The following is a 12,965-nucleotide window of genomic DNA, read 5'->3' on the forward strand; positions in this document are numbered from 1 at the left end:
TGATAAAAATGATGGTAAATAACTACATTTATAGCTAATAGTTGTAACTTCAGCTTTCATGTCACCATTTAAGTTTCTTACTTAAGAAGTCTGATTTATATCACCAAACTGCAAACAGTAACTGAAGTTAATCACACTTGTTTCAGATTTACTGATGTTTATTAGGCTCTTGTGGGGCAAAATGCTCAGAAAATAACATTCCAATAATGTTGGTTTTGTTTTTTATTTTACATCATTAAATTACATTCATCAAGACAGCAATTAATTACAATCTTATGATAAGAAATGTGTTGTTGGTTTGGTGAGTTTTATTTCTGTATAAAAGCCTTGAAAGTGTTTGATATTCAAACTGCACAATTTGTTTAATAAATTATAACGTTTGATTAAAAGCTTTCTCAGAACAGGAGATGTGCAGTTAGAGATGTCAAAACATAACGTCTTGTTATGTTTTAGCTTTTCTCCTCTGTGCTCTAGAATGTAAAATTTTACCATAAACCATTATTAACTAATAAATTAAGTAGTAAAACAGCGAATTGAAAATATTGTCTTCTTTCAAAGTGTGGAGCTGAAAAAGTTTGAAAAATGACCTTGAAAAGTTCTTGAATTTTTCTGTGAAGTGTGTTTGAACCCTGGCTTCATACCTACGAGTTAACGCCGCTCCTCCTCCTCCTTCTTGTTTTCCACCTCCTCCTCCTCCTCCTCCTCCTCCTCGTCCTCAGATGAGATGAAGACATTTGCCGGTCAGCAGATCGAGCCGCTCTTCCAGTTCTCCTGGCTCGTCGTCTTCCTGTCTCTGCTGTTCTGCGGCTCCGTCGCCGTCGTCCTCGGCTTCACCGTTGACCTCAAGCTGGCCATGGCCGTCTCCCTCAGCCTGCTGGCGCTGCTCTACCTCTTCTTCGGTGCGTCAGAGTTTATTCTCTTCCTCCTCCTGTAAGGAACTGCTGATGGAGCCGTCTGTCTGCTCCACAGTGGTAGTGTACTTCGGCGGGCGGCGCGAGGGCGACAACTGGACGTGGGCGTGGCTGCTGAGCACGCGCCTGGCCCGCCACATCGGCTACCTGGAGCTGCTGCTGAGGCTGATGTTCGTCAACCCGCCGGAGCTGCCAGAGCAGAGCACCAGAGCCCTGCCTGTCAGGTAACGCACGCCGCTACAGCCTGCTGGAAATGCATCATAACTATGGTAGAAACGACAGAGATCTGCACCCTACCAGCTAACCGCATTGATGCTTGTTGATGACGTAACCGGCCGGCATCAAAACAGAGCAACCGCGAAGCAGCGTGGCAAAGAGCAGAAAGGAAGAGCTTTTTAAAAAGGCAGGTGTAAAACCATCAGTTATCTGGACCTGGATCAGGATTTTAGCTCAACGCTCAGGAGGAACGCGGCAGATGTCACAGTCGGACAGTTTCTATCTGTAACCCTCCTGATGTAAAACCAGGAGCAGAGAAATGTAATCTGCAAATGTGGAAGAGAGGAAATACAAGCATTTTGTTTTACCACCTTTATTGTGGGACTTTTGGCAAAAGTCTACAAACATTAAATACAAATAACATCCACAAAAACTAGTTTTAGACGAGTTTGACACAAAAAAATCAGGAATGCACTGATATGAAAATTTGGGCCGATATAAGTATCAAATATTAATACTGTTTTGGCCGATAACCGATATTTACTGATATTATATATATCTTTCAAATGTTCTGACACCTTTGGAAAAAAAAACCGACCAGAAACAGATGGCAACAAGATGGAAATAATATTAGTTATTAATATCGGCCCAGTTGTATTTATCGCCATGGAAACACAGGAGAGCCGAGCGCTGATGATACTCTGACCTCTGACTTCCTCTGCAGGTTCCTGTTCACGGACTACAACCGTCTGTCCAGCGTGGGAGGAGAGACGTCCATGGCGGAGATGATCGCAACGCTGTCGGACGCCTGCGAGAGAGAGTTTGGTTTCCTAGCAACACGACTCTTCAGGGTATTTAAGACGGAGGAGACGCAAGGTGAGACGCACTTTGTGATTAGGGATGGAAACTGATAAGAATCTATCGATACCGATTCCGTTATCGATTCTATTGCGTTAGAAACTCTTATTCAAGATATGCACCATGTTGTATTCTGTTCAAACTAATTAAGACAATAAAGTTTAAGTACATTAAAAGACAAAGAAAGATGAAGCTATAACTGAAAAATTAAATTAAAAATGTATTTTAAATGAATTAAATATTATTTTATTGCTGTCAGTATTCCAACCAGCCAGCAGAGGGCAGTAAAGATGCTTCAAATCCTTTTCAAGGAGCTTTGATCAGTTTTAGATCAATATTTCTATATTTACCTGTAATATTTGTTTCACATTGTGGAGCTCTTCCTCTCTGCTCCCCAGCAGGTAAAAAGAAGTGGAAGAAGACCTGCTGCGTGCCGTCCTTCATCCTCTTCGTCTTCGTCCTGTCCTGCCTGATCACCGGCATGGCGCTGCTGGCCGTCTTCAGGGTGGACGGCGAGAACCAGACGGTGAACGCCGTGCTGATCGCCATCGGCAGCGTGGTCGGCCTCGCCCTGCTGCTCAACTGCAAGACGTGGTGGCAGGTCACCGACTCGGTGCTGAACTCGCAGAGGAAGAGGCTCCACGGCGCCGCCAACAGGATGCACAAGCTGAAGAGCGAAGGCTTCATGAAGGTCAGACGGGAGTCCAGATTTGAGCCTGCAGAGAACTTTTTATTACATTTTATTTCCTGACAGGATCTTCTCTTACATATTTTTATTATTTAATTTTAGCTTTTTTACTTATTTATCATTTATGCATTCATTTTATCATTATTATTGTTAATTTTTTACCTTTTTATTATTATTACTTTTGTTTTTTTATCATTTTCTTTTTCCTGGCAGGAGCTTCTGTTTTATGTATTTATTTTATAGCAGTACTTCTTTATTTTTTTATTTTAATGTTTTTATCTCATTTTTTCTGACAGCAACTTCTTTTTTGTTGTTTTAATAAAAGTATATACCTTAATTTTTCATATTTATTTATTTATTTTAACATTTTCATTTTATTAATTAATTCATTTTTCAGTTAATTTATTTCATTCTTATTTTCACAGGCATTTATTAGCAGCCGCTCCAGCATGTCTGAAGGATGTTTTAACCCTACGGGCTTCGCTGGTTTTCTCCTACAGGTGTTGAAGAACGAGGTGGAGCTGATGGCGAGGATGGCGAAGACCATCGACAGCTTCACGCAGCACCAGACCCGGCTGGTGGTCGTCATCGATGGTCTGGACTCCTGTGAGCAGGATAAAGTCCTGCAGATGCTCGACACGGTGAGAAGATGCTGCGTGAACTACATGGACCTGAGGAACTCCTAGTTAAATTTAGACACCACTGAGAAGCCCGGCTTTCCTCTCCTGCAGGTCCGGGTTTTATTCTCCAAAGGTCCGTTCATCTCCATCTTCGCCAGCGACCCTCACATCATCATCAAAGCCATCAACCAGAACCTGAACAGCGTCCTGAGAGACTCCAACATCAACGGACACGACTACATGAGGAACATTGTCCACCTGCCCGTCTTCCTCAACAGCAGGGGGCTGTCCAGCGCCAGGAAGATCTGCACCGCCGCGCCTGCCAACGGGGACGCCGCCAACTCTGAAGGTAACCATGACAACGAGAAAGAAAGCAAGCATTTTTAAAATCTTTCAATTTCATGTATGTAAAATTAAGGCCTTAAATTGTCTTAGATGGCTTTTAAAAAAATAAGTTGGCCTATAAAAAAATCTTAAATTAATATGTTATACCAACATTTCATTAAAATTTTTAATTTGGGATCAATAAGGTATTTCTGAGCTAAATATGTTAATCACAGGTCTTAGATGTTGTCATGGCAGGTCCATTTAATCTCATATATTCTATGTATTTTTTTTTTATTGTGGGACTTTTGGCAAAACTCAAATTATTAAGAGACACAAAATTAGAATTTCTCCCAAACTTTTAAGTTTCAGAGTTTGAGTGACAGAAGACAGTGGAAGCTTTTGCTAATTACCTGCATTATGCTTTAGCTTGCTAGCTACCTGGTAAGCTGGATTTTTGGCATCAATAATGATGAAGTGCAGATTTATCTCTAGTTGTTTGGACAAAGTTTGCACATTTCTGTGGTTATTTAGATCTTAAATACCTTTCATAAAGGTCTTAAAACATCTTAGATTTGAATTAGGAAAAGGTTAATTGCATCTGTGTGCGTGTGTGCGGGTGTGTGTGTGTGTGTGTGTGTGTGTGCGTGTGTGTGTGTGTGTGTGTGTGTGTGTGTGTGTGTGTGTTTTCAGTGGGTTGGCATGAGGAGCTGGACAGGAAGTTGTCTCAGCACAGTTTGGGAGAGTTAACAAAGTTCGGCAGCAAGACGACGCTGAACCGCCGGGTGAGTCAGACTGGGAGGTAACTGAGACTTTGACTGGTCCTCCAGCTGCGTGAGGTCATGTGACTTGTGTTGCATCGCTGCAGGACACGTACCGGCGGCGCCAGGTGCAGCGCTCGGTGACGCGCCAGATGTCGTTCGACCTGACGAAGCTGATGGTGACAGAGGACTGGTTCAGCGACATCAGCCCGCAGACCATGAGGCGGCTGCTCAACATCGTCTCCGTCACAGGTAAGCCCCGCCCTCCTGGGCGGCCGCTCACACCTGGACACCAGGCGTGGGCCAGTTAGCGGTTAGCTAAATTTAAACTAAAGCTTATGCTGCCGTTAGCATTTAGCATTAGTGAAACTAATAACATCTTGTCTGCAGAGTGTTTTGGAGTCGTTGGATTTGTGAAGTTAACTAATTTTAAGTGAAAGGTAAAAATACCGAGTGCCAAATAAGTACTTTGTAAAAAGCATTCATATTTGTGATTAAAGCTGACTATAACTACAGAGATTAAAGTTAAACGCTAATTCGAAATTCCAGTTATATTTACCAATGTCCTTTTAGAACACCGGTGGGTCTGACAGCAACAGGTCAAAGGTCAAAGAGTGAAGATCAGCTCACAAATTAGCAAACATTTAAGAAGCAAATCGTTTACGAAACATTCAAAACATGCCAAAGAAATTCAAAATAATCATATTTAGAGCTGCAATCATAATACAGCAAAACTGGGGCTGGGCAGTAAATCAGTAACATGTGATCAGTATCAATAGATAATAGATAGAATGTCCAATAATTTCACTGAACTCTGATACAGCATTCTGGGAGATGTAGGCAGAGGAGCCCCTCATGGCCGCTAAGCTCTTTGTGGAATCAACTAACTCGCTCGCTCTTTGGTTACCTAGCAACAACTAACTCACTCACTCTTTGTTGCCTAGCAACAACTAACTCACACCCTCTTTGGTTACCTAGCAACAACTAACTCGCTCACTCTTTGTTGCCTAGCAACAGCCAGTTGAGTAACTTGCACAGCAGCAGTTTCAGGTTTTGCCTCCGTGCCTCATAAATAACGGGTTGAGTGAGAACGGTGGATAAAACAGGAAATGACACGTCACCAGTTTGGCTCAATTTCAGATATTTAAAAATAAAAGCTAATCAATACTTATCAATATCGACAGATATGAAATGCTGATATCATGATAGGTTTTCAGCCATATTCTCCAGCCGTAATATTTTGACCTCAGGTTATCATACGGTCATCATGTCACGTCTGACTCCGCCCCTTCCTGTGCAGGTCGCCTCCTGAGAGCCAATCAGATCAGCTTCAACTGGGACCGGCTGGCGTCGTGGATCAACCTGACAGAGCAGTGGCCCTACAGGACGTCCTGGCTCATCCTCTACCTGGAGGAGACCGACGGCGTCCCCGACCAGGCCGCGCTCAAGAGCATCTATGAAAGGTCAGAGGGCACGTTCACCTCCCGCCGCTGCCGCCGCCGGCCCGACCCTCCGTCTGAGCCGCTGCTGTCCTCCGCTCCTCAGGGTGTCCAAGAACATCCCCACCACCAAGGACGTGGAGCCGCTGCTGGAGATCGACGGCGACGTCCGCAGCTTCGAGGTCTTCCTGTCGTCACGGACACCGGTCCTGACCGCCAGGGACGTCCGCACCTTCCTGCCCTGCACCGTCAACCTGGACCCCAAGCTGAGGGAGATCATCGCAGGTCAGAGCTCCAGAACCAGGCCGGGGCCAGACGCTCCACTTTGATCCAGATGCTCCAGTTTTTTTTTATCCAGATGTTTTCTCCTCATTTTTTCATCTTTTCTTGGACTCTGGATTCGGTTCTGTTTGATGTTTCAGCCCAGATGTTTTCCGTCTCGTTCCAGATGTGCGTGCGGCGCGGGAGCAGATGAACCTGGGTGGGGTCACGTACCCCGCCATGCCACTGCAGGAGGCGCAGCCCCGCCCCACCTCCGTCTACAGCCAGGTGTCGTCCGCCTGCTCACCCTCTGCCTCCTTCAGCGGGCCCTTCAACCCGCCAGCAGGGGGCGTCATCTCCCCGCAGCCCCACAGCAGCTACTACAGTGGCCTGGCCGGCCCGCAGCACCCTTTCTACAACAGGGTGAGTCCGGGCCCCGCCCACCTGCCTGTGATGTCATCGTGTCATGTGACCTCCTTCTTTAGTTTCATTCATTTCTTTTCATCGTTTTGATTTAATTTCCATGTTTTGCAGTGAATCTCTGAGAGATTCAGAGTTTATTTTCTGTTGAACGCCTCCATCCATGACCCTTCTTTTGGTTTTCACCCCCGTTCAGCCATATTTCTCCCACCACCTCTACCAGCTGCCACGCCCGTTCGTGGCTCCCTTCCCTCCACATCTTCACCTGCGGCCGCCGCCCAAAGTCTCCTTCAGCCGGGACGCCGGCGCCGCTGCAGCCGTAAGTCATCCAGAAGAATCAGTAAAAGTCAGAGTTGACTCACCAAACTCACCTGTCCAGGTGTTCTGACGTCACAAGAGGACAGTCAGGTGAAATCAGCTGCAGTTCAGATGAAAATATCCAATGGTCAGCACCATAAGCACGGTGGTGGTGGCAGCATCATTGAAGCGATGATTCATAGTGATTTAAATTGATGTCAGATTCTGTTATCTCCAGGTTGACAGCAGGTCTGCAGAGTCAGACCTCTGGGGTTTTAGTTTCTTCTTCTTCTTCTTCTGTTTTTCCTCCGTTTCCTCTCCTGTGGGTTGGTTTCTGTCAGAGCTGCTGATGTTTGTTATCAGTTTCATTTCCTGATGTGTCCATCCCTCGCCTGTCTGTCTGTCTGTCTGTCTGCAGTCTAAGAGTTCATCTTTTAAAAGGAAGCAGGTACTGAACCCTCCATGTTGGACGTCCCCCGCCCCGTCCCTCATATGTCCACAGAAGTCCTCTGCATTTTAAGATACGAGACGATTAGCGTCTGGCTAGCTAGCCATTAGCATCTGCTCATATTTCTGTAATTTGATCATTTCTGAACTGAAACCTCTACAGATTAACTGGATTCTGTGGACATAAAGAGTCGGTTTCCCAGCATGCACCTTGCCTGGACAACCTGTAGCTTCACTTGCCCTTTCATGTCCTCACCTGGAAACTGTCTCACCTGTTGGGGAAACGTACGGTTCACCCCCCACCCTGCACTTTGACCCTGACTGAGGGATTGTTTCAAATGCTGGAGGATTTCAGATTAAAGGTCAACAGATTCAGATTAAAACATCAAATGTTTATTATTAAGATAAAAAGTGAAACCAACAGTTTAAATGTCCTATAAATAAAATAAAAAATGTTTTTTTCCTTCATCTTCTTCTGAGGATTATTATTATCAATATTAGTAATAAGTTCACTTAAGTCTAATTAAAATAAATATACAGAATTTAAAAGTTAGATGACTGTCAGTTTTTATTGTCTTATTAAAATTATAATAATTATGGGTAAATATTGATTTAGTTTAACTTCACTCCCCAACTGTAGTTTCATTAAAAGAGAGAAAATTGTATTTGTCCTTTTTAAATCTTTGCATTATTTTTAATGTTCTTAAAATATTTAATAAATATGTCAACTAAATAAGTATATTAATAAATATAATTTACTTTTATTAATATAGTAAAATATTACTGAACCAATAATAATGTTATTATTGTTACTATGACTAAATATTTAAATGTTATTCTTGTTTATCATTCAAAGAAAAGGAAATTGTATTTAATAGTCTGTTATTATTACATTTTCATTATTAACATTCTTACAGTAACTAATAAATTCTAATGTATAATGTATAGTTTTTGTTCTATTATTATGTAATATATTATCAACAGATGAATAACAATAATATTAATATACATTATTATTATTGTCTTATTTATAATATATTAATAATGCAGTGACTAAATATTAAATATTCTACTTTTCTTTCCATATTATATATTAACTTCACTAAATTTTATAGAATTATTTTTTAATGATGATGATTATGATGATTACATTTAATAATCATCATCATAACATTTAGGTCGTTAGGTTCTGCTGTGTTACCACATAGTTAAAGTATGACTGATGATCGCCATGGTAACCAGATCTGTTTGCATGATCCTGATTAAACTGTTTGGTTTGAGCCTCTCAGTTTCCCCGTTTCCCAGATTTTAGCTGGAATCCATCTTCCTGATGCATTCCGTCTTCCTGGCAGCTAATTACTGACCCGTGTTTCCGTGATGACAGTAATAATAAATACTCAGATCACATGAAGTTCTGTTGGTCCGGTTTGTAACGGTTGGTTCTGTTCACCCCCAGGGCTCGGCTTCGGTCGTGTCGGGTGTTCCCGCGGTCCTCCTCAGCTCCATGACGACGGACGGAGTCTGTGAGCGCGTGCGGCAGACCGAGGGCATCGACCAGAGCATGGTGGCCCAGTACACCGCCACCATCAAGAAGGTCCACATCCCGACCCGCTCTGACTGCGGCGGCGCCACCGGGCTGAGGATAACGGCGTTGTGTTGATGTTCTGTTTGCAGGCCAACGTGAACGGCAGAGTTCTGTCCCAGTGCAACATTGATGAGCTGAAGAAGGAAATGAACATGAACTTTGGAGACTGGCAGCTCTTCAGAGCCACGGTTGGTGTCGGTCCATCCGGTGGCGGTTCAGAACTCAGAGCAGGTCCAGGTTTAATGGCTCTCCTTCGTTCTGCTGCAGATCCTGGAGATGCGTCATATCGAGAGTCAGGTGCTGCATGAGGAAACCGCCAGCGAGCAAGGCAGCGTAGTCGGTGTCCCCACGGAGGTCGGAAGGCGGGCCATGGCGCCGCCTCTCGCCGGAGCCGCCAACGCCGACGCGTCACCGATGTACAGCTTCAACCTGAGCTTTGAGGAGCTGAGCGGGGTGGGCCTGGATGAGGCACCGCGACCCGGAAACATGCCCTGGATGGTGAGTCCCCTCAGAACCACCCAACAGGACGGTGATGTCAGCTGCTAACTATTGTTCCACCAACCGTCCACAGGGTGGCGCTCACCGAACAGCCAGCATGACCAGCCTGAACTCGCAGGAGTCGTCCAACGACATCGGTAAGCTCACCGACAAGCAGCAGGCCGAGTATCGCAACGCCTACCAGGAGTACATCGCCCAGATGGCGCAGCTGGAGATGAGCGGAGTCGGGGAGAAGCCCGTCCAACCGCAGCCGGGGCAGTTCATGACATCATCAGCCGGGGACAAGAGCAAGGACAGCACCGAGCAAGATGGACGAAAGTCCTTCAACAAGAGAAGCAGCGCCAAACTGCCAGCTGACAACACCGACTTCGCCTCTAGTGGCGACGCTCTGGATCCGATCACCGAAGAGGACGAGAAGAGCGGATCCTCAAAGTCGCTGCTGACCCGCAAGCTGTCGGCCGAGAGAGGTGGGCTGTTCCAGGGCGCCGGCGACCTCAAGGTAAAGGCCGGTGGCGGCAGTCTGCGCTACCAGAAGCTGACCAGTGACGACGAGGAGTCCGAAGAGTCTGACAACCCCCTACTGCCGAAAGACGGCAAGAAGCCGGTCGATGCCAAGCTGCCCGGCGGGTCACTGGCGCTGAAGGGGAAGGATTACCTTTCAGACGCCATGTTGGATAAGAAGGATTCGTCTGACTCTGGCGTGCGCTCCAACGAAAGCTCGCCCAACCACTCGCTTCAGGACGAGGAGGCCGACCTGTCGCAGCTGGAGAGAGCCAACTTGATCGAGCTGGACGAGGAGAGTGCTGCCAGGAAGCGCGGCATTCCCAGCAGCCTCAGCGGCCTCCAGGATCCGGCCGTGACCCGGATGTCCATCTGCTCCGAAGACCAGTGCAGCCTGCTGGCCAGCAGCCCCGAGGAGAGCTGGACCTCCTCCAAGAGCTACAACCTCAACCGCACGCCCAGCAACGTCACCTTGAACAACAACACCAACGCCCAGCAGGGAGGCCGCCCACGCCCGCCCACTGAGGGCTCCACCTCCTCCAACCAGACCTCCACCGGGAACGTCATCATCCCACCAACCTCCACCACCACCAGGCCCGGCCCCAACAACGAGAATGTCCGAGTGGTCCACCTGAAGAGAGGCCTGAAACCCGGAGACCCTCCAGAGATCTGCACCGTGTCCTCTGACACCGTCACCTTCGGCGAGGAGCGCGAGAGCATCCTGTGACCGCATGATGAAGACGGAGGAGAGCCATCTTCTGTAGTTGCATGCTTTGTAGTGTCGTAAAGAATCTTCTGCATGTTGTTGTTGTGATGTTCTCGTCTGTAGGAACCAACTCCTGTCCTCAAGCGACGGTGTCCTCCGTGTTTTAGATGTCTCTTAAGCTACAGGTTGAACCAGGACAGGGGTCTTCAACGCCAGGGCACCATTAAGTAAAAAGTTATTTGCGCTAACCCTAAAGCAGTAATCCTAAGTATTAGTTCAGCAATCACTAGAGAGCTATGCCAGCACAGTATTTAATGAAAGCTAAAGCACAAGCTTCAACCATGTTGTCAATGACACATGTTCCAGCATATTATACACGTACCTGTACAGTTTTCCCTTACGCAGATGTCAAACTTTATTCAACTGAAAGTACAAAATAGCCAAGTATATCAGCGCTTTAGGATTTATGGGGGAAATAACTTTATAGAAAGGCTAGGTATTCTCAAAGTCAGCAAAAAATGCTAAAGCGCTTAGCTAAACATTTGCTCCTCTGTTGACAGATTGGCGGAAGTGTGCCCTCACTTTAGTTTACATTTGGGAGCTGCAGCTCCACTTCAGCCGTGGTTTCACACAGGTCATCTTGGAACTAGGCTGAGTACGACATCAAACATGTCTGTGCACTCAATACAAATTCTTTATATCACTTTTTATTTTAAACATAAGTTTGAAAACCAACTTGGTAGGCAAATAATGTAATTGAATGCATAATTTTATGCCTCTGTAGCATCATGTATCAAGCTGATATCCCCGCTAACGGGTTAGCAGTTAGGTGCTAAGCTAGCACCTAACTGGGTATTGTCGCTAGCATGCTAGCGACAATACCCCAACACTGTAAAACGGTTATTCCACTCTTAGTTAATGCAGTAACAAATGTATGATAAACACTTTATTGTCGTCATCATCGTGTATAAGACGGAGACTTTACTATTTATGCACTTTATCGGTGAGGCTTGGTAAAGCACCAAACCGTCTGAAGGAAACCACAGCCACCTTGTGGTGTAACTCAGTACTACATTCCACTACTTTCACCCCCTTTTAACGACCCCTTTTAATCAGTGGTCACACCTTTGTATGTGTCACATCATATTTTACCAGGTTGTTACACGTTGCCGTCCCTTTAGGACTGACGTTGGAAACTCCGACTTTAGACTAAGAACCGTTGATGTGACGTAGATCATGGTAGCTTAGCATGTTTGTGTTTCACTGAAATAGTTTCGTGCTGAAAGTTTTGCTGCTTGCTCTGAGTTTGGTCGGTCAGTGTTGATGTTGCTTTGCTGCTACCTGGACTAGGTGTCGCTGTTTCCTGCTAAAATAAATGGACTCGATATTAAACTTGTGGATGTGTTGGTGAAGCTGTTCCATTTAGAGCTGCTTTTATTCTGAAAAACCTTAAATGTTAAAAAAGATAAAAGGGTCGTTTGGGCCAAGCAGGTATCATGCGGTTTCATCATGTTTGAATCAGTGGTGAAAAGAAACATTTTTAGATTCTTCTAAAAATCTAACTTTCTAGAAAAGAGTCTTAAAATTATGAACAAATTTAAAGTATACCTATCAAACTTCCTGAATAAGCTGTCCATTCAGAATAAAAGTCAGACTGATGAATAAACAAGCTGTTATTTAAATCTGTTAAGTAAAATGGTGTTGATGTTGTATGTGACCACTAAAAACACTCAATAAAACCTGGATGTTGAACGTTTATGCTGCTTCTGGTTGTTTTTCAGACAATTTTTATTTATTTACACGAAGAAAGGTCAAACTGCATGAAAACTGACGTCTGTAGTTTTGAGGTTGTGTGTCGTAATGGAGAACTTAAGCTAATAATAAATAATCTTAAATCTCATGAAAACAGTTAATCAGACGGCTGATTTTTCTACATCCATCCAGAAAACTCCAGTTTCTGTGTTTGGAGCAGATAAAACCTGTTGAGCTCCTGCAGCAGGTGTTGCCCTGTGCAGACTCACTCCTCTCGTCATGCTTTGCATGTTTGAGCCGTTGGACCAGAGAAGAGCTGCGAAGCTCTTCTCTGGTCCAACACATTTTTATAAAGTGGGAGTCGTAAAAGTCGTAAAAGAGAGAAAATGCACCGCATGACTGCAGCAGCTTGTCATGCTGCAGTCATGACAAGCTGACTGTCAGCTTGTCATGTTACGACTCCCACTTTATAAAAATGTGTGAAAACAAATGTTATGCAAACAAAGCTGCGGTGGAACGTTTTCATTTAGTTAAGGTTTACTTTGTGTGTGACTCTCCCTTTTTAATATTTTGTCTAATATTTTTATTGTTGAGCTGAAAATTAAATTAATGTCTTTAAAATGATTAATTAATGACAATTTACTTATGTATTTATGTTGCGTAATTTTTATGTTTTGTCAA

The 12,965-nt window shown here is 44.7% G+C and overlaps 1 protein-coding gene across 4 annotated transcripts in view; it reads left to right on the top strand.

The window, feature by feature from the left end:
* Positions 1-12,288, top strand: part of kidins220b (kinase D-interacting substrate 220b) — an 18,393-nt gene extending 6,105 nt beyond the window's left edge. The window contains exons 14-30 of one of the 4 annotated variants that reach the window (XM_016666030.1): positions 720-899; positions 970-1,135; positions 1,852-2,003; positions 2,387-2,676; positions 3,174-3,314; positions 3,405-3,642; positions 4,311-4,402; positions 4,486-4,630; positions 5,679-5,841; positions 5,924-6,102; positions 6,266-6,501; positions 6,695-6,817; positions 7,214-7,243; positions 8,699-8,836; positions 8,917-9,015; positions 9,095-9,325; positions 9,399-12,288. In XM_016666030.1, the coding sequence (XP_016521516.1) occupies positions 720-899; positions 970-1,135; positions 1,852-2,003; positions 2,387-2,676; positions 3,174-3,314; positions 3,405-3,642; positions 4,311-4,402; positions 4,486-4,630; positions 5,679-5,841; positions 5,924-6,102; positions 6,266-6,501; positions 6,695-6,817; positions 7,214-7,243; positions 8,699-8,836; positions 8,917-9,015; positions 9,095-9,325; positions 9,399-10,553 (3,758 nt within the window). In that variant the 3' untranslated portion in view covers positions 10,554-12,288. The remainder of the gene's footprint in view (positions 1-719; positions 900-969; positions 1,136-1,851; positions 2,004-2,386; positions 2,677-3,173; positions 3,315-3,404; positions 3,643-4,310; positions 4,403-4,485; positions 4,631-5,678; positions 5,842-5,923; positions 6,103-6,265; positions 6,502-6,694; positions 6,818-7,213; positions 7,244-8,698; positions 8,837-8,916; positions 9,016-9,094; positions 9,326-9,398) is intronic. The other 3 variants (XM_007542003.2, XM_007542005.2, XM_016666031.1) reach the window with 3 other exon arrangements.
* Positions 12,289-12,965: the final 677 nt, after the last annotated feature.

Source organism: Poecilia formosa, unplaced genomic scaffold, assembly GCF_000485575.1.
Source record: "Poecilia formosa unplaced genomic scaffold, Poecilia_formosa-5.1.2 Scaffold649, whole genome shotgun sequence".
NCBI classification, from domain to species: Eukaryota; Metazoa; Chordata; class Actinopteri; order Cyprinodontiformes; family Poeciliidae; genus Poecilia; species Poecilia formosa.